The following is a 20,454-nucleotide window of genomic DNA, read 5'->3' as shown; positions in this document are numbered from 1 at the left end:
TGGGTGAGCATTCCAGTGCACCTCCATGCTGTCAGGGACAACAGTAATGATGCTTTAGTTCAGGGTCATACTCTGATGGGTGCTCATATGAACCCTAAGAGAAAGCAGAGGTGGGACTTAACAGTTGTTACAAGTGAGCCATGGGAACTAGCAGCAAATTCCAGAAACCTTTTTGAAGTGTCAAACCAGCCCTCCTAATCTCCCTGATTTATTGGATACCTTGTGTCAGTTCTAAGGCAGAGATCAGGCTTTACATTTAAGTATGAAGTTAAGATTGTCCCAAAAGCCTTCTCCACAATGTAATAGAATTTAGAATTCTTGGCATTGTATTTCTGTAGTTGCTCTGATATGCTGCCACTGACAAGGCCCTTTTACTATTGAAGGTGCTGGATTGGGATCATTCTTATTAAGAATATCTTGTCTTAAGCAAATATTATTATGCTATGAGTACACAGGTTTTTTTTTACTCTGTCCCCATGGGCAGTACTAATTTGATTAGAATACAGAGGACATCCCAAAAGTATGTCAATGTACTTCTCACTAATCTCAGAAATTGAATTGATTATTCCTTTGCAGTGAGAAAGAAGCTGACATTACTTACCCTCACCTCTAGAGGAGAAATATTTGTATAATATCTATTATTTAAATTATCTATTATTAAATTAATCTCAGCACCCATGATGTATAATTTTGGTACTCATTTTATTTTTAGTCTATTATTTACCACTTACTTCAGCTGTAGGAGTTCATCAGTTCATACTGTTTATTCTCCTCCCTTAAAGTCATAATATTCTGTGACTTTGGTTATTGTATAAAAGCTGTTACATTCTGATCTCAAGAGGAAAAATGAACAATAGGTGTTGAGTTTCAAGGAAATGGCTTTCCAGATCCTAAACAAAAACTTCACAGTCTAGCAATAAAACACTCACGATAGCAGTGGACATAACAAAATGTTTTATTGTAATGGAATCTTTTTAAAATGAGTACCTTCAGAGAAATCACAGTAGCTGTCTGCAAGTTTCAAAAGATGATTTAAATTGGCTTTAAATACAGTAGAAGGAAGGTGTTAAGCATTCCCTCCTCAATCTTATTATGTGTGTTAGTTTGCTATTAAAAAAAATGGTTTAGAACTTTAAATGGGCTGCCTTTAATTGGCCAGAATTTTATACTTGTCTGAAGATAGGAAGAATTTAAGGGTAATTGCTACTTAATAGTAGAATAAGAAGAAATATAAAAAGCTCAAGAACAATTTAGCTTTGCTCTTCCCACATACAGTACATTCAGAATGCAATTAACCTCTTTCCTTTTAGACACGGAGATACTCAAAAAGCATTTGGAATATTATCAACCAGATCTACCAATCACAGTTTTTATGGTTCATCTACAGTGAGCATAGCTGTTGTCGAAGATGTATCTTGGAAATTATTTTCATCACACAGTAACAGTCATTGCCAAATAACCTATCTATAAATGGATATGACAGTCTAATCTCAGTTTTCTAAAACACAGCAAAGAATCAGGAAGTAAGCAAAAAAAAGGCTTTAGAGTAGCCAAGAATAGATGTTACAAAGTCCATGTAATAACACTTCACAGTGTACCCTATGAGAGCCTTATCTAATTATGAGGCATAAAGTTAGAAAAACCTTGGTTCAAATCTTAGTATCTGAGTAATTTTGGCCAAATTTCTTAATCTCTCTGAGTCTCATTTTCCTCATCTGTAAAATGGGATGACAATTGTTACCTCATAGGATTATTGTAAGAATTAAATGAAATAATGGATATAATGCTTAGATGTTTCTTTAAAAATAGTAACTTCTATTATTACTATTATTATTATCATTCCAACAATGTAACTATTACTACTGCTCTCTTTTTCCCAAACCTAAGGCCAGCTTTAAGGGTCAAGATGATGGCAGTCTAGCATTAAGGGGACCTACAGAAAAAAAAACTAGGGGAAAAAGAACAGAAACAAGAACTATAGAAACACCGCCACGTGTACTGTCATGTTATGGTTTAATACCCCTGTGACCCAAAATCTCTGTATCATAGCAGAGTAGAATCAATTCATAATGATGGCTGCAATTCATCAAAAATGTTAATGTTCATCATATTATTGCAAAAGGTAATGAGTGAGTGATCCTTTCTTCTTTCAACCAATGAGCAAAAATAGTAAAAAGAAAAATAATTTGGGTGCTTAAAAGGGTAATTTTTCAGCTACTTGGAAATTTCAGCATTCCCTAAGAATTTTGCATCACTCAAGGTTCATTAATATAATAAAAATTTTAGCTGAAATTCTATATTAAGAGTAGTCAGGGAGCGTGGGAGGGAGGGAGACGCAAGAGGGAAGGGATGTGGGAACAGATGTATATGTATGACTGATTCACTTTGTTATAAAGCAGAAACTAATAAAAAATAAAAATAAAAATTAAAAAAAGAGTAGTCAATAGAAAAAAGTCACTATTATTAACCACCTGCCCTCTTCACACTCACACCCCTCTCCACACCCCCAGGATGAGGGTTCATGTCAGACTTTTGAGGAAGTATAATTTGATAATATTTTTAAATTACTATTGCTTTAATTTTGTTCTAGTCATGGTATTTTATTTATTTTGGCATTTCAAAACATTCCCTTCATAGGAGGGAAGCTTTTATGTTTATTGCTGAGTATAGTCTTAAAGGGCTGAGAAATACTCATCTTGAACAATAGGTAGTTATCTGATAGACATGTATTACCAGGTAGTCTTCAGATAAAAAGAATGATTGTTATTCTCCAGCAGAAAAAAAAGTGTATAGACGTTGTTAACTAGAGGGGTGGAGAAACTCCAGGATTTGGCATATGCTTCTATGGCACTGGCAAGAAGGAAAAAAAAGTAAACTACAGAAAACCAGGAAGTTTGGTTACTTGAAAACAGAAGATGCTAAAAAAGAATTAATTTAAATGCTCTCGAAACACTTCAGGTTATAAAGATTTAAAGGAGAGTCAACAGAAAAGTACTTTTACACAATAGGTGACCTGTATGAAGAACCATGTAACAAGAAAACTGCAGTATTTAACTTACTACTCAGATTGCTTAGCAGTCACTAACAAACAACCTCTGCTTTTCCTCTAGCCTGCCAACGACATTTGCAACTTTGGATATTGATGGTGTAAGAAAAATAATCTTTGCACTACCAGGTAAGAATAATTGAAATAGTTTCTTTTGCTTTTTCTGGAAAAATGACCAAAATCTTTTTGTTTCCCAGGTGACCAGTCCCCTATCAGAGCACATGATTTGGAATCTGAAACACCTGGGTTCAAATCCCAGCTTTTCATACTGTATGACCTTGGACAAATCACATAACCTCTCTGAAGCTGTTTCTTCATCTATAAAATGGGGCTAATTAGGGTTGGTGTGAAAGTCAAATTAGTATCTTTCAAAGCACATTTCAGACCCTAAGATGATATTCAGGAGTTAACTGTCACTACATCTTTCTAGGGCACCTGCTTTTCCTTACAGGAAATTGGTCAAAGTTCGCAGTATAATTACCTCTCACGACTAGAGTATTATGCTCAAGGGGCCAAAGGGCCTTGAATCGCCCATGGAAATACTAGAACAAAACAATACAAAGCTACCTTTGGTTCTCACCAGATTTGAACTGGTTGGGGAGAGCAGCAACACAGAAGGAGGGGCTGCAAATACTGATGCTTCTCAGCCAAATCCCAGGCGTCATCAGTCTGACCACATCATTATCCCCACCCTCTCCCACGTGAGCAGAAACTCACATGTTCAGATTATAGAAAAAGCAAAGTGGTTCAGTTTACAATTTTTGGACTTTGGCTTTGCATTTAAAGCCAGGTTTTAAAGCCATTACTAATCTTGATAAATTCTAAAGCAGTTTAGAAGTTTTGTGTATCTACTTATTTTTTTCAATTTTAAAAATTATCCTCTGATCTGTAACAGTGTCCCATTCTCTATTTTTTAACATAGATTCCTTTAGAAAATAACCTACTTATTCCTTTCATATGTACAAGTCTGGTGGCTTTGGGATATTTACCTGCTTTTTTATATTAAATAAAGCTCAAAATAGAGATAGAAAGAAAAGAAAGCAGGCAGAAAATTTTAGAACTTTAAAAACATGTTTAAAGCCCCTATCTGTAAGCATAAAAGAGAGTATGTTTCTCTCATATAGGAAATTTTAAGAGCGAGGTCATGTAAATAAAGTTTTAGTCCTCAAACGATTTCTGTGGTACAAAACTCCTTAGGGCCTTTGATACATCCCTAGATACTCTGAAAACCATTATATAGAGAAATGAAATCATCTTCCTAGCTTCATTTTGACTAGAAAAGACTGTTTTTGTTGTCTACAGAAGATATAACTTGACCTACAAGGTATGTTATTGTGGGAGCCTATTTTGCCATTACTAAGTGTTGATCTGCCAAAGAAATTATAATTAAGTAGCCTATTTTCAAACTGCTACTTTATTTTGAGATTTTCACTGCTCAGCCTGAAAGTACCAAAAGAGGGCAGCAACAATTCACATGTTCAGATTGTAGAACCAGCAAAGTGGTTCTTTTTATAAGTATTTGAAAACTCAGAATTGGAGTTTTGGTTTCTTAAGGTCCTTCCAATTAAAGCCATTACTAATCTTGATAAGTTCTAACGCAGTTGAAAAGTTATGTTATCTACTTGTTCTTTTTTTAACTTTTTAAAATTACTATAGTAACATGTGTTCACTGTAAAAACATTAGAAAACACAGATAAGCATTAAGAAATGTTATCCATAATCTCCCTCCCCCTGAAATAACTACTATTTGCAATTTTCTTGGTGTTGATTTTTCCAGTCCCTTTTCTTATATAGAGCAATTCATTTTTTATAGAGTAATTTTATAAAACAGTAGCATTACAAGAATACTGTAATCATTGTTGAACAATAGCTTTCTTATTTTCTTTTTCTTTTTTTTCCCCCTTTTTTTGCTTTTCCAGAAAATTTTCCATCTGTTTGTATTTTGAGGCAAGAGGAAAGCAATTGATTCTCATTAAGAGTCTGCTGTTCTGTGGGACAACTCACTTTTTCTATTGAAATAATCAATGTTACTCATCACAACTTCTTTTAACAGCTTTAAAAAAATCTATTCTTAACTGCTTTTGTGGGTAGAAGAAAATTAAAGGTATGGTTTTAGCTAGTAATAGGCTAAACTGACCATTGCTTTTATTTTGATGATGAAATTAGCAGCACAAAGCCAGACCAAGGTAACCTAAAATATAATAAGCATTCCCCATCCCCTCTCTATATATATATATGCATACTCACATACCACTGTATAAAAGTATTAGTAAAATTTGAATTTTAGAACCAAAATGAATATTAAGAATCATATAATCCAAACCTTTCATTTTGTGGATGAGTAACATTAGACCCAGAAAGGTTTGGAACTCTTGCCTGGGTCGCATAGCTTGGTTAGTTAACAATACCATACAAGAAGCTAAATCTGTTATTCTCAGCTCAGTCATTTTTTCATAGTCCACCATACCTCTCTTTGAAGTGCATGACACACCCAGATTTCTTCTTGGAGAGGTACAGTTGAATTCCTCAAATTTTTCTTATAACTGCAAAAAAAACTTGGTATTTGTATTAATCTGCTCAGGCTGCCATAACAGAATATCACAGACTGGGTGGCTTAAACAACAGAAATTTATTTTCTCACAGTTCTGAAGACTGAAAGTCTAAGATCAAGGTTGGTTTCTGTTACGATCTTTCTTCCTTGCTTGCAGATGGCCACCTTCTCTCAGTGTCTTCACATGACCTTTCTTCTGTGTATACACACTCCTCGTGTTTCTTCCTATTTTTATAAGGACACCAGTCCTATTCGATTAGGGCCTCACCCTTACAACCTCATTTAATTTTGTTTACCTCTTTAGAGGTCCTTTCTCCAAATACAGTCCCATTGGGGGTTAAGACTTCAACATATGAATTTGAGGGGAACATAATTCAGTTCCTAAGAGTATTCGCCTTCAAGTCCTTCACATCTTAAATCATTTAGTTTTATTTTTTTAGTTTAAAGAAATTTTTGGTTAGAGGGGATTATGGATAAATTTCTTTATTCTTATCCTACTTGCTAATTTTTTTTGGCACTGAGCATGTAATACTATGGTAATTTTAGAACATTTTAAAAATAGCAAGTGCAAACTCATTACTAAAGGCTTTCAATGTACGGCTCTCAGGAAAGCAGATATAAATGGTGTCAAACAGCTTCGGGGCATCAGAAGCCTCTGCATTTCACTGCTAGATCCAAATATTTACACCCTCTGTGACATTTGGTTGACTACAGCTCTATTCTGGCATCCTTTTGGATTCAAGGTGATTCAGAAGAGGAATGCTAGTGGTTAGTCGTTTCACTCTCTATGATACCTGAAGGTATAGACAGTCATAATTATATAGCAAATTTTTATGTGTGTACTATAAATAACTGCTTGGTTGACTTTCAGGGAATCCTGTGTCAGCCGTGGTCACCTGCAATCTCTTTGTTGTGCCTGCACTGAGAAAGATGCAAGGCATCTTGGATCCTCGGCCAACCATCATCAAAGCCAGGGTAATGTTTTCTAATGACCGGAAACCAAAATTGAAGCCTAATAACAAATTAGGATATGATTTTTTAACTGCCCAAAACAAACGTCTAGAATTTTATATTAGTTTTGAGGAAAAATGTGGTTATAGTCGCCTCTTCATGATAGAAAACAGAGGGAAAGGAAATAAAAGTCCCTTTTATTCCCTTCCCACATTATTCCATGACTCCTAAAGTGAATAATTTTCTCCAGCTAGAAGTCCATTTAGGAGTGGATATGTAATGACAAAATGGTCAATAGAATACTAAACTAATACTAAACCTATATGGAAGGAGGGACAAGAATTCCCTTTCCCCTGTGTAAACTTAGAACAGCAATTTAGCTGATCACTTTTTCTGTGGCCCCGCTGATAAATTTTAAACAGTTCAGAAAAAGACAATTAAAGGACAAGAAAGAGACTCTAGTGAAGCAGAAGAAAAGGGAGACCATATTGTTTGGAAAAGGACCACTAAGGCTGAGGAATTACACCTGCAGTAGAAGTCACTCAGAAATTAGAGTCCCTTTCTCCACCAACACTAACTTCAGTTTGCTTTACTACTACTAGTAAACTAATTATGTAACACAGTTTCTATGTAATAACTAATGAACAATTTTCCTGGCAATTTAAACTATAATACTAAATCAGTACTTTTCTTTCTTTTAAGCTTTACTAAGGTATAATTGATACACACAAATTGCACATATTTAATGTAGACATTTTGATGAATTTGGACATATGCAAACACCTGTGATACCATCATCACAATCAAGGTACTAAACATATCCATCACCTCCAAACATTTCTTTGTGTTCTTTGATTTGTTTGTTTCATGCCAAGAACATTTAATGTGAGAACTATCCTCTTAAAGTATTTTAAAGTACACAATACCACATTGGTAACTATAGGTAATATGTTGTACAGCAGATTCTTTAAAATGTATTCACTTTGCATAACAGAAACTTTATATCCATTGAGCAACAATTTCCCTTCCCTCCTCCCCTCAGCCCCTGACAACCACCATGCTATTCTCTGCCTCTGTGAGTGACTATTTTAGATACTTCCTATAAGTGGAATCACGCAGTATTTTTGTAACTGGCTTATTTCACTTAACATCGTGTCCTCTAGGTTTATCCATGTTGCCTCATGGAAAACAGTACAGAGGTTACTCAGAAATTAAAAGTAGAACTACTATATGATCCAGCAATCTCACTTCTGGGTATATGTCCAAAAGAATTGAAATCAGGATCTCAAACAGATATTTGTACCCCAGTGTTCATTATAGCATACTTCACTGTACAAAGATAAGGAAACAACCCAAATTTCCAACAACAGATGAATGGATAGGGAAAATGAAGTGTATGTGTACAATGGAGCATTATTCAGCTTTAAAAAAGATCAGTCATTGAATATCAAAAGGTATAACTGGATGCCTGTTATATGAGAATATAATGGCCTATGGATTGATTAAAAAACAGATATTGAAAATGATAGAACTGTCTATGATTTATAAGAAATATAAACCAGCTTTATTATTATTCAGAGATGAAAAATATAACTAGGTTATAGAAACTGGAAAAATTAACTTAAAACTGATCTGCACCAACAGGTGTAAGAATTTTTAAAGTTACTTGATAAATTTTAGATGATTTGTAAGGCAGACGAGCTCAAGCGCCTCTCTGTTGGACTAATGAAATCAGTGCCTCATAACTTCTCTAGTACTTTTAAAAGTTAGTGTAAAGCTCCTTTAACCACCTTTTGGAAGCTTTGACCAGACTTGAGCAGAGTCCGGGCCCTTAGTACCAACCAGGGCCTGGAGCATGTCACCTGGGACCTCCACTCTAATAGAATCCTCTCTGGTCATATGTTTTCTCACAAACTCTCCTCTCCAATCTGTGCAGCTTAGTCCAGCCTCTTCCCCGAGTCTCTTGGAGCTTTCACCTTCCCCTCATTATCACCATCAAACCTTCCCAAGACTTTCAGGTCTTTGGCAATCGTCTAAAAGTCTTCTCTCCCTCACCTCTTATCATCAGTTGCTTTATTTCCATAATTCTAAATAACTTTATTTCTGCTTCAGCAACTCAATACGCACATCCTTTTCAATACCATGAAGTGCTCCACCTCAAAAATCACCAACTCTGGTATACAGTTTAGGAACAACAGCAAGTTACCTACCAGTAGATATAAAAGAATTTAAACACTCCTATAACCCCTGCCCTTTTCCCTCTCCATAAGCCCCTTCTGGCTTTACCCCTTTCCTCATCCAACCTAAATCCTGTGGTGTATCACTTCAATGTTTTTCTAACACTCTCAAATTTTTTTTGCCTCTTCTTCCATGCACTGTAGTCACTCTAAGAATCCACAAACTTAGATCAATCTTCCCTTTTTTGTCCTTCACTTTTATTCCCAGGGCACTGAGTACAACTAGAGAAGAGAGTACAGCTGTTCAAGTTATCACTTCCAATTTACAATCCTCAGCAGGGGCCAAAATTCCCTTTGATGATCCTTTTATATCCTGTGGATCAGCTTTTTCCATTCCTTACTGCAGTCTTCCAAATCTTCACCATTCTCCTAAAGCGCCCTCTACCATCCACATCCCCTGTGTTTTGTAGCCAAATAAGCTGGTTTGAATGATGGCTCCAATGTTTAATGGTTTCTCTTCTAATCCTGCCTCCTTTTAAATCCCTTTTCTAACTCTAATCATGTCAGCATCTCCAATTAAAATTCTTCAATGCTTCCCATGACCGCAGGGTTAAATCCAAACTGCTCAAGTGAGCACAGGAGGCTCTCCATCCCAAGGCCTGTTTTCCCCTCCAGCTTCATCTGCTTCCCATCCTGCACTCTGACCATACCAAGCTTTTTACTGCCTCCGGAATGGACGTGAGATCTCCTTCCTAGGAGGTTCTCTCCTAACCACCCCCATCTCTTTTCTCAGCTTGGAAAATTCCTTAGTCATAAGACTCAGGCATCATGCCCTCTGTGAAGCCTTTCTCAGTGTCCCTGAGAAGGGTTGATTATTTACTTCTTTGTGCCCTATTACACTGTTTGCAATTAATTATTTACTGTATTAGATAATTCTTTGAGGTCACTTCTCTAAAAGATGGACAGGACAAAGAGGAAGGAAAAAATATTCTCCCCTTTTTTTAAGTAACAAATTTTGTTTTTTAGGGCACATTTAGGTTCATAGCAAAATTAAGCAGAAACTACAGAGAGTTCCTGTATTACTTCTCCTCCCCACCCCATCCTTACACACACGACCTTCCCAGCTGTTGATGTCCTGCACCACAGTGGTGCATTTGTTACAATCAATGAACCTACAGTGACACATCATTATCACCCAAAGTCCATAGTTTACATTAGGGTTTACTTTCAGTGTTGTGTATTCTAGGGGTCTTGACAAATGTACAGTTACATGTATCTACCATTGTAGTATCATACAGTTTCACAACCCTAAAAAGTCTCTGTGCTCTGCCTATTCGTTCCTCCCTCCCTGCTCACCCTTGATCTTTTTACTGTCTCCATAGTTTTGCCTTTTCCAGAATGTCATATTGTTGGAATCATACAGTATGTTACCTTTTCAGATTGTCTTCTTTCACTTATTAATATGCGTTTGTTCCTCCGTGTCTTTTCACGGCTAGATAGCTCATTTCTTTTTAGCAAGGAATAATATTCCATTCTCTGGATATACCACCATTTATCCATTCACCTACTGAAGGATATCTTGGTTGCTTCCAAGTTTTGGCAATTATGAATAAATCTGCTATAAACATTTGTGTGCAGGTTTTTGTATGAACATAAACTTTCAATTCACTTGGGTAAATACCAAGGACTGTGATTGCTGGATTGTATGATAAGAATATATTTAGTTTTGTAAGAAACTGCCAAAATGTCTTCCAAAGTAGCTATACCATTTTGCATTCCCACCGTAGTGAATAAGAGTCCCTGTTCTTCCACATTCTCAGTAGGATTTGGTGTGGCCACTGTTTGGGATTTTTGGCCTTTCTAGTAAGTATCTAGTGATATCTCATTGTTGCTTTAATTTGCAATTCCCTAATGACTTATGATGTTGAACATTTTTTCATATGCTTACTTCTCATGTGTATATCTTCTTTGGTAAGGCGCTCAATTATTTTGCCCAGTTTTTAATTGGGTTGTTCATCTTCTTATTATTGAGTTTTAAGAATTGTTTGTGTATTTTGGATAACAGACCTTTATCAGGTATGTTTTTTACAATTATTTTCTCCCAGTCTGTGGCTTATCTCATTTCATTGACCTTTCTTTTTTTTTCTCATTCTCTCTCTTAGACATTTACATGTAGAGTATACCATATAATACTATACCAAATAATACAATTTTATCTCTTGAGTGACTACTGTGTGCCAGCAAAATATTCAAAGGAAACAGAGGACTCCTAGTCCACAGCTCACTGCCCAATTTTGAAAGAGTAGAAGAAATCGGCAGGAGTGAAACATCCACCATTTACAATGTTTTTCCACCAAAATATTGATATATGTGTATGTTTACTCATGGTACATCATTCTTATAAGCACTGAAGCTTATAGTAAATAGGTGCTTTCTTAAGCTAACTGATGTAATATACCAGAACTATAATGTCAGTGTAACTAAATATATTGGTGAATAAAGTATTCTGCATTTCAGTAAAATACCATAAAAATCTAATTAGCTTCATCTCTTGCTACAAAAGGAACAGCTGTTTGTGAGGCTGTGAAAAAAATTTCGTTCACTTTAATTTGATGCAATTGATTCTTGTTTATTAAATTAGCAAATATCTTCCTTTAAAACAAACAACCCCATTTTGTAGATGAACAAACAGGTATGGGAAAGCAAAATAAGTTGCCAATACAGCACATCGGTCAGCAGTAAAACTGGGAGTAGAACCTAGGCGCCAGTGTCTTCCCAGTACAGTATTTGCTCCACTGTACTTCCATGAGCCAGTCAGTGCCATTGCTGGGGAAAAACCTTAAACACTTAGCAAATGACACAGCCACATGAATAGCTCTTGTGGTTTAGTACTGGAGAACACACACACACACACTCAGGTTGAAAGACAGAGAGATTTTTGTCCTCAGGTAAGCACAGAATAATGTAGGAACAATGGCAAGTTACCCCCCAGTAGATATGAAACAGGGTATAAACATAAGTAGTATCATGTGAAAGAGTAGAATGTGATTTAATCAAGGAGAAACACCCTAGAATTGAATTTTATTCTGGATTCCAGAGAAAAAGCATAATTAGAATGTTTTAATATTCTAATTATATTATTAGAATATTTTAAAACAAAGTAACCAGAATGGATTAGAGATAAACTCACTTCAATCAAAATTTCCAGGTCAAGTTTTAACTGTATCATTTAATCTAAGCAATATCTGTTTTAGTTGAGTAAAGGATTTCTAGACCATTTTAAGTAGAGTAACTTAAACGATTATTATGCTAATGGAAAATGTTAATTCTCATGCATTGGAATGAGTCTTGTTTTCACTAACATTGAACTAATCTTTGATGGGCTATAGATCATAATTATGTACTGTATAAACTTGTTCAAGTCATACCTTTTAGGCACCTGCTACCAACACATTATCACCTTGATCAGATTTCAGGATGAATTTAATGACATAGATAAAAAAAAACAGTGGCTCCAGGTTGAAGGTTGATTGGTCATTCTGTATAATGTGTGTGAACAGAAATTGGCTGTGTTACAAAGATATGAATGATGCCATTCCATAGCAAAGATTCATTCAGAGGAATTCTTTTAGTGCCAGTGATGTGACCAAACCAAAGTGGTATAACTTTTATGAGACTACTTTTATTTGCTTTAATGAGATTGTTTATCAGTATTGGAACACTAGGGGGAATAATCAAGAGAAAAGAAAGTAACTATCCCTTTTGATTAATCTCTAAAATTTACAAATACCTCATGCAACTCAATATCAAAAAAACAAACAACTCAATCAAAAAATAGGCAGAGGAGCTAAATAGACATTTCTCCAATGAAGACATAGATGGCCAGGGGGCACATGAAAAGATGCTCAATATCACTCATTATTAGAGAAGTGCAAATCAAAACTACAATGAGATAGTCAGAATGGCCATCATCAAAAAATCTACCAACAATAACTGCTGGAGAGGGTGTGGAGAAAAGGGAACCCTCCTATACTGTTGGTGGGAATGTAAACTGGTACAGCCACTATAGAGAACCATATGGAGATTCCCTAAAAAACTGAAAATAGAGCTACCATATGATCCAGCAATCCCACTCCTGGGCATATATCCAGAGAAAAACATAATTTGAAAAGATACATGCACCACAGTGTTCATTTCAGCACTATTTACAATAGCCAGGACATGGAAGCAACATAAATGTCCATCAACAGAGGAATGGATAAAGAAAATGTGGTACATATATACAATGGAATATTACTCAGCCATAAAAAAGAATGAAATCATGCCATTTGCAACAACATGGATGGACCTAGAGATCATCATACTGAGTGAAGTAAGTCAGACAAAGACAAATATCATAGGATTTCACTTATATGTGTAATCTTAAAAAAGGGTACAAATGAACTTATCTACAAAACAGAAATAGAGTTACAGATGTAGAAAACAAACTTAGGGTTACCTGGGGGTAAGGGGGGAGGTGGGGAAGGATAAATTGGAAGATTGGGATTGACCTATACACACTATTGTAAAATAGATAACTAATAAGGACCTACTCTATAGCACAGGGAACTCTACTCAGTACTCTGTAATGGCCTATATGGGAAAAGAATCTAAAAAAGAGTGGATATATGTAAATGTATACCTGATTAACTTTACTGTACACCTAAAACCAATACAACATTGTCAATCAACTATACTCCAATAAAAATTTTAAAAAGAAAGTATCCCTTTCATATTAAAGCTAAGTGTACGAATGAGTAGCTGAATTAGCACCTCAGTAAATCTTTACTGGATGGATGGATGGATGGACAGTTGGATGACACACAGATAAATGGATGTTGAGGTTGTATGTTTGTGTAGGTCTACCTCCTTTATTTTCAATGTTAAAACATCTGCTTTGATTTCTTAATTCATAGGTCAGAGGTAAAGTTAGAATTCAAAAATAGACTTTATATTTTTCATCTGCCCTTTTTCCTACTGCGGATACCAACTTCTTAGCCTTCTTTTCTCTTTTCACCAGAGCAACGCAACCTCTGGACTTCCTGTATTAAGAACATAAGGTGGCAGTGGTGGAGACAGCAGAATGCCGAGATGTTTCCATGTCCATTGAACTCTTTGCACAACTGCCACCACCCTGTAGTTTTCAGAGATGATCAGGTGATCAAGTTTGTTTTCTTTTCCTCGTTTTTCTGTAGTTATCATGTGATGTAAAACTGGATCCTCGCCCAGAATACCATCGGTGTATACTGACTTGGCATCACCAAGAACCACTACCTTGGGCACAGAGTACAGGTTAGTCATTCACACCTGTAGGTATCTCTATACACCCATCCTGTTAAAACACAAATTTATGTATAACCTCCTTCCTTGAGTATACCCAATTTTGTAATTATTGTACATTTTCCCTTTTGAAAGATTAGATGTTAACTTATTCCTAAAACTGTGTAGCATGACAGGACAAGAGTAACAAAAAAAAGAATTAATAAAGATTTTGTTATTCCATGGAGCCATATTTTCTAGATAAACATTTGAAATACAAATCTAAAATTACAGAAGATTTTTATCTGTTCAACCAGTAAGTTCTGAGCATAACTTTGATTGTAGGAAAAGGAGGGGACTGTGGCTATGCCACCCATCCATGTGAGATTAAAGCCCAATTAGAGTGTGGTTCTCTGTAGCCTTTACTATACACTAGGTACTGGTAAGATTTAAGGACTGAGAAATCAACGTTGATAATTCAGAGTTCTGAAGTTACCTGCTGTAGACTTTAAACTTTTATCCCCAACTTCTCTAGTCGTATTTTACCTGACTTTTGATGGGATTCCAGAAAAAATTAAACAAAGGTCCTATTAAGTGCAAACATCAGCTAGCACAGTGAGTAGGTCTCTGATGGGCTTTGCCATCAGACTTGCATTCAAATTGGCCACCAACTAATTAGTAGGACCCTAGGCAAGTTATCTAACCTCTTTTGAGTTGTTGAGAATTAAATAAGGTAGTTGAGTAAAAGGTCTACCACCTTCTCTGGTACTTAGTAAATACTAAAGAAATGGTAGCCACTGCTGTTCTTATCATTATTATTTTAATAGGGTGTAAAAGCCTCTCTTTTCAGACACACATCACATTTTAGCCTGAATTGAGAAATTCTATGGCATTTTCCACAATGCTGTAAAATTTTGGTTTTGTTCTTTTAAGCAATAATTTGCAATGTTTATTTTTAAAGTTCAGTGAGAAGGTAGTAGGATACAGTAGCAAGGTCACCTGAAAAAGGTACTGGGAAGTCTGATCATCTCTCTTCCTCTTGAAGACCTGTGTTTCTGTTCATCAGTTTTTATTCTGAAAGGAACTGCAAGGGTTGCGTATGCATACACCGTGACGCTGATGCTGCTGTAATGAGAGTATTTCCTCCTAGGTAATCAGATGAGCAGCCGTCTGATGAGCATGCGCAGCGCCAACGGATTATTGATGCTTCCTCCAAAGACAGAGCAGTATGTGGAGCTCCACAAGGGCGAGGTGGTGGACGTCATGGTCATCGGACGGCTATGATGGTCACCAGTGGGAGAAAGCTTTGATGCATGTCTACATACCATTGACTGTATCCTGTAATATGCAACGGCACAGCTAGTTTTTCTGATTTGGATAAAAGTTGATCTGTATGGTCAACATCTTGAACTATATTTCAAAAGAATTTAAATACCTTTTAAAGAAAAAAACACCTAAAAATAAATCTTAACAGACAACTCTATTCTGATTATATCAAAGCAAATTTTTCCTTTCTTGCAAATTGCTTTGTGTGTTCAATGCTAGGTCTGATAGCGATAGCTTTTAGTAGACAGCAGTAGGTGCCTGCAGAACTTGTGTTTTTCTCATCTTTAAAATACAACTACTTATGCTCTTAAATCAAGGCTGTCTGCTTATTTATACTAGCGTAGGCAACACTTGGATTTCCCTTCTTAGTATGCTTCATAACCGCTTTACAGAGAGCTTTTGCTTGTTCTTTATCATGTATCTCGTGTTTATGTGCACAGTGCCAAACAAAGAGTGACTGGGTGGTGGCCCTGCCCTGCCTCAAGGAGAACCATCCCCACAGAGCGTTCGGGGTTGGGGGGGCTTCACATCCCAGTAGCCTCAAGGCACAGTACTCTTGGGCAGTAACTGGATACCTTTTATTTGAACAAACAAACTGGGGGGAAAAAATGCTTCCTTAAGTGCTGACAGCCTTTTTAACCAATACATTTAAAATTGTACAGAATAAAAAATAAAATCAAAGACTGATCTTGTACAGATATTAGTGTTACCAGCATTCATGTGGAAATCAAGAGCAAAGAAAAAACAATGTTAAACAACTCTGTACCATAACATTTTCTGTAATGATACTGAAACTTAATGAATAAAAAAAATCCTCGATCATTATTTAAAATCCAGCGTGTGTTGGCCTTGTTAATAAAAAAAGAGAAGATTGTTATGCCATTCTGATGGGGCTCTGCCTCGATAAAAGGAATAGTTAAGATGGCTTAGCAAGGTTAAGTGGTATAAAGGAGATTTTAAAAAATATAGAGTAATCTATATTTTACTGTAGCATTGTGCAAATACAGATTAGAAAGTAGGAGAGAACCTGTAGTTGGTCTGGTCTTTCCAGTCATAGCTGGAGAATAGCAAGCAAATTTAGAGGAAAGATAGTTGATAATTTAGAAACTACATTTTTATTTCAGATGTCATAAAAACAAATTTCAAACATCTACAGTTCCTTGGAATAGAGGGGGGAAATAAGTAATGAACCATAAAATTGCAGGTGAGTACCTGGACATTTTTTTTATCATGTTTGGAAGTGAAAAATGGGGAAAATCTGTACTAACTATAGAAAATACAGTTGAAATATATGCTATCCACAATGGCTTCTTTAATAAAAACTTATGGGCACCTTCCAAACAGTGGTAACGGGGGACATTAAATATGCTATAGAGTACTTAGTAAAGCAAACAACAAAAATTAGCCTACTAGTAGACAAGGTGCCAAATGATGGTAATGAAAAAGGCCAATTTGTAAACAGTAAATATTTGATACTTATACTTGATATTTCCAAAGTTGAAAATAAAATGTTCTATATTTTAAATTTAGTTTATATTTTCAATTAAAGAAGATAAGGTTAATTAATAGAGGTCAAATGAAAGCTCATGCAAAGAGTTCTTTACCTACATTCATCCAAGAAATATTTATTAAGCATATACTGTGTGCTTGAGTACAAGGTACATCATGCTATACTATTTACAAGAATGAATAGGGATAATTGCTAACATTACAGTCCATCAAGGAAGATTAAAAAAACATGTACAAGTAAGCATAATATTTGATACGTTTGATATTTGATAATAACTTGGTAGAATGTGTAAAATGTGATAAATGCTGTAATTCAGATTTAAAGAGTTGGAGGAGTTCAAATGAGAACCTTCTACAAGGTAAGATTTCAAGGGGTAAGAAATTTTAGTGGGTCTTGAAGTCAAGGTAGAATTTTAAAGGTGATAATGCAGGAAGAAGAGTATTCCAGAAACAGAATGTACAATTAATAATAATTGTTATTTTTATTATAGAATTTAAGATCCACAAGGGCAATGATTTTTGTTTGTTTTGTTTACTGATATTATCCCCAAATCCTTAGAGTTCCTGGCATATGTGCATATGGATAGGCAAAAGTAAATATTTGTTCCATGAAACATTATACAGAGCTTACCAGGCACTTTTCTAAGCACTTTTCATATGTTTAATTTTCACAACAACCCTGTAAGTATTGTTATTCCTATTATAGATGAGGAAACTGAGGCACAGAGAGGTTAAGAAACTTGTCCAGGGTGACACAGCTAATAAAAGGAGGAGCCAGGATTCAAACTTAACAATCTGGCTTCAGAGTCCATATTCCCAAACACTAAGCCATAGAAACAGAAAATTGATATATTTGTAAGACCAAAAAGTACATGTATGAACTTCTTGAATACCAGGGTAAGGAGTCTAGATTTATTCTAGAGACAATTAAACCATTAGAGATTCTTGATCAGCGAAGTATTAGGATCATTTTTTGGGAAAAAAAAATGCTCTGGCAGCATTGAATAGGATAGACTGGGTTGGGGAAAAACTGAAGAGAGACACCAATTAAGAAGTGTGTAGGTGAGGGGTGATAACAGCCTTAACCATAATGTTAGAGGGGTAATGGTGATAGGAGGGTCATGACATCTGAGTGTGCCTCTGGACATAAAAAATGGAAAGAATTTTGTGACTGATTTACAAGTATTGGAAAGGAAGTTAGACGAATAAGAGATGATTCAAAGTCTTTAGTCTTGGCTGACTGAGAACAAGTAACAAAAAAAAGAAAGAAACATGGATTTTGTGGAGGAGCTGATAAGTTTGGACATGTGTTTGAGATGTCAGAGGGGCCCTAAGGTAACCATGTCCTGTTGGCATTTGAAAGTATAGGTTAGGAGTTCACAGAAGAGATACTGGCTGAATATAACCTTGGGGATCCTCACATGAAGGTAGTATTTGAAATGTAAGGGTAGATAGCAAAGATTATTAAGGAAGAACTTGCCAAGAAAAGAGGACAGAGCCTTGGGGAGCACCTTATTTTGGAGTGTTGGAGGAAAAAGCCATGGATGTAATGAAAGGAAGAGCAGTTTGTAGAAGAGAAAAAACAGGGTACTGCAGTGTACCAGAACGAGGGAGGAGAGTTTCAAGAAGGAAAGATAATCAACTGTCAAAAATAACTGTCAAGGGCCTCCCTGGTGGCGCAGTGGTTGAGAGTCCGCCTGCCGATGCAGGGGATATGGGTTCGTGCCCCGGTCTGGGAGGATCCCATATGCCGCGGAGCGGCTGGGCCCGTGAGCCGTGGCCGCTGAGCCTGTGCGTCCGGAGCCTGTGCTCCGCAACGGGAGAGGCCACAGCAGTGGGAGGCCCGCGTACCGAAAAAAAAAAAAAAAAAAAAAAAAAAACTGTCAAGAAGAATGAGGGCTCAAAAGAATGTATTGATCAGGCGATCATTTGTGAGCTGCAAGAGTGCAATTTCAATAATGGGTTGAGGGCAAAAGCCAGATAGCAAAATAGAAACCATAACTATGAAATATTTGGAACTTGGGCATGAGGAAAGAAAGACAGACACAGGATGGTAGCTTGAACCGATAACAAGATGAAGAAAAGATTTTTGTTTGAAAAACAATAGTAGTGGGCATATTAAAAATTTGAGAGTAAGGTTCCAGATGGGGAAAGGAGAAGAGGAAGGAAGGGCTGGATTAAAGGACACTGATGGCCCAGTTAGGCTGGAGAAGAAAAGGAACATTTTTCTTTCTGAATTAGAAAAGGAAAAAAAAATATATGAACACATTTGAGGTAGATTCAAGGGAAATTTAATTTAAAACTTAAGGGTCAATAAAATGGTTCTACTTGGCACAGTGAAAGTTAATGTCATGTAATCTATTTGCATTATTTGACCAAAATTATTTTAAAATTATGTATGTATGATGTATTATAATTCTTTGTCTTAGTAGTTGATATTTAAATAAAAGATTATAAGATGTTTTTAGATTCTTGCTTATAGCTGTGTGGAAGTTAAGCAGTTCCTTTTTTTCATGTTTGTTTGTTTTTTCTTATGATTATACAAGCAGTACATACTTATCCACCAAAGTCTACAGCAAGACTGCCACCCCCACTAAATTGACAGACTCCCTGCCCAGACACCCAGCCCCTTCTCTAGGTCACAAAGAAGTGCTTGACCCTCTTCTGTCAAGGACCCACCTTTCTGCCCAAGCCCTATACTCTGCTCTATCTAACCTGTAGTGTCACCTCTCCCTGCTTACATGCTTTCTCATCAGCTTTATACATCCTTAAAATTCTCCTATGTCCTAAAAACAAAAATGAAAACCTGCCTACCCATAGCAATTACCCAGTCTTTCTTGTTCCCTTCAGAGCTTGACTTTCAGGAAGAATTTTGTATATTTATTTATGTAGTTACCATTTCTGGGGTTCTTCATTCTTTGGTGTGGATCCACATTTCCATCTGGTATCATTTTTCTGTTGCCTGAAGGAGTTCCTTTAAAATTGTTGTGTGGGTCTGCTGGTGATATATTCTTTCAGCTTTTGCATGTCTGAAAAAGTATTTGTTTTGCTTTTGTTTTTGAGAGAGATTTTTGCTGGGTGTAGAACTCTAGCTTTATAGTGTTTTCCTTTCATTACTTTAAAGATGCCTCTCTTCTTGCTTGCATTGTTTCCAATGAGAAATCTGCTGTCATCCTTTGTTCCTCTGTACATAGCATATATTTTTTCTCTGGCTACTCTTAAGACTTTTTTCTTTGTCATTGTTTTTGATCAGTTTGATTATGATGTGTCTTGGTGCAGTTTATTGAGCTTCTTGGATCTATGGATTTATAATTTTCATCAAGTTTGTAAAGTTTTCAGTTATTTCTTTAAATACTTTTTCTGTTCGCCCCACTCTCTTCTCTCTTTCAGATACTCCAATTATCTGCACATGAGGGCACTTGACATTGTCCCACAGCTCACAGATGCTCTTAATTTGGGGGGGACTCTTTTTCTCATTGTGTGTTTCATTTTGGATGGGCTCTATTGCTATGCTTTAAGTTCACTACTCTTTTCTTCTGCAATGTCTAATCTACCATTAATCCTATCGAGTGCAGTTCTCATCTTAGACATTGTAG

General features: G+C 36.1%; 1 protein-coding gene across 3 annotated transcripts in view; it reads left to right on the top strand.

Annotated features, from left to right (window-relative positions):
- Positions 1-16,163, top strand: part of GPHN (gephyrin) — a 609,285-nt gene extending 593,122 nt beyond the window's left edge. For all 3 annotated transcript variants that reach the window (XM_060095976.1, XM_060095978.1, XM_060095977.1), the window contains 4 exons: positions 3,111-3,175; positions 6,469-6,572; positions 13,960-14,056; positions 15,174-16,163. In XM_060095976.1, the coding sequence (XP_059951959.1) occupies positions 3,111-3,175; positions 6,469-6,572; positions 13,960-14,056; positions 15,174-15,307 (400 nt within the window). In that variant the 3' untranslated portion in view covers positions 15,308-16,163. The remainder of the gene's footprint in view (positions 1-3,110; positions 3,176-6,468; positions 6,573-13,959; positions 14,057-15,173) is intronic.
- The last annotated feature ends 4,291 nt before the right edge of the window (positions 16,164-20,454 follow it).

The sequence above is a fragment of the Mesoplodon densirostris genome, chromosome 4, assembly GCF_025265405.1.
Source record: "Mesoplodon densirostris isolate mMesDen1 chromosome 4, mMesDen1 primary haplotype, whole genome shotgun sequence".
NCBI classification, from domain to species: domain Eukaryota; kingdom Metazoa; phylum Chordata; class Mammalia; order Artiodactyla; family Ziphiidae; genus Mesoplodon; species Mesoplodon densirostris.
Note: the sequence above shows the minus strand (reverse complement) of the source record. Positions and strands in the feature narration are given on the sequence as shown.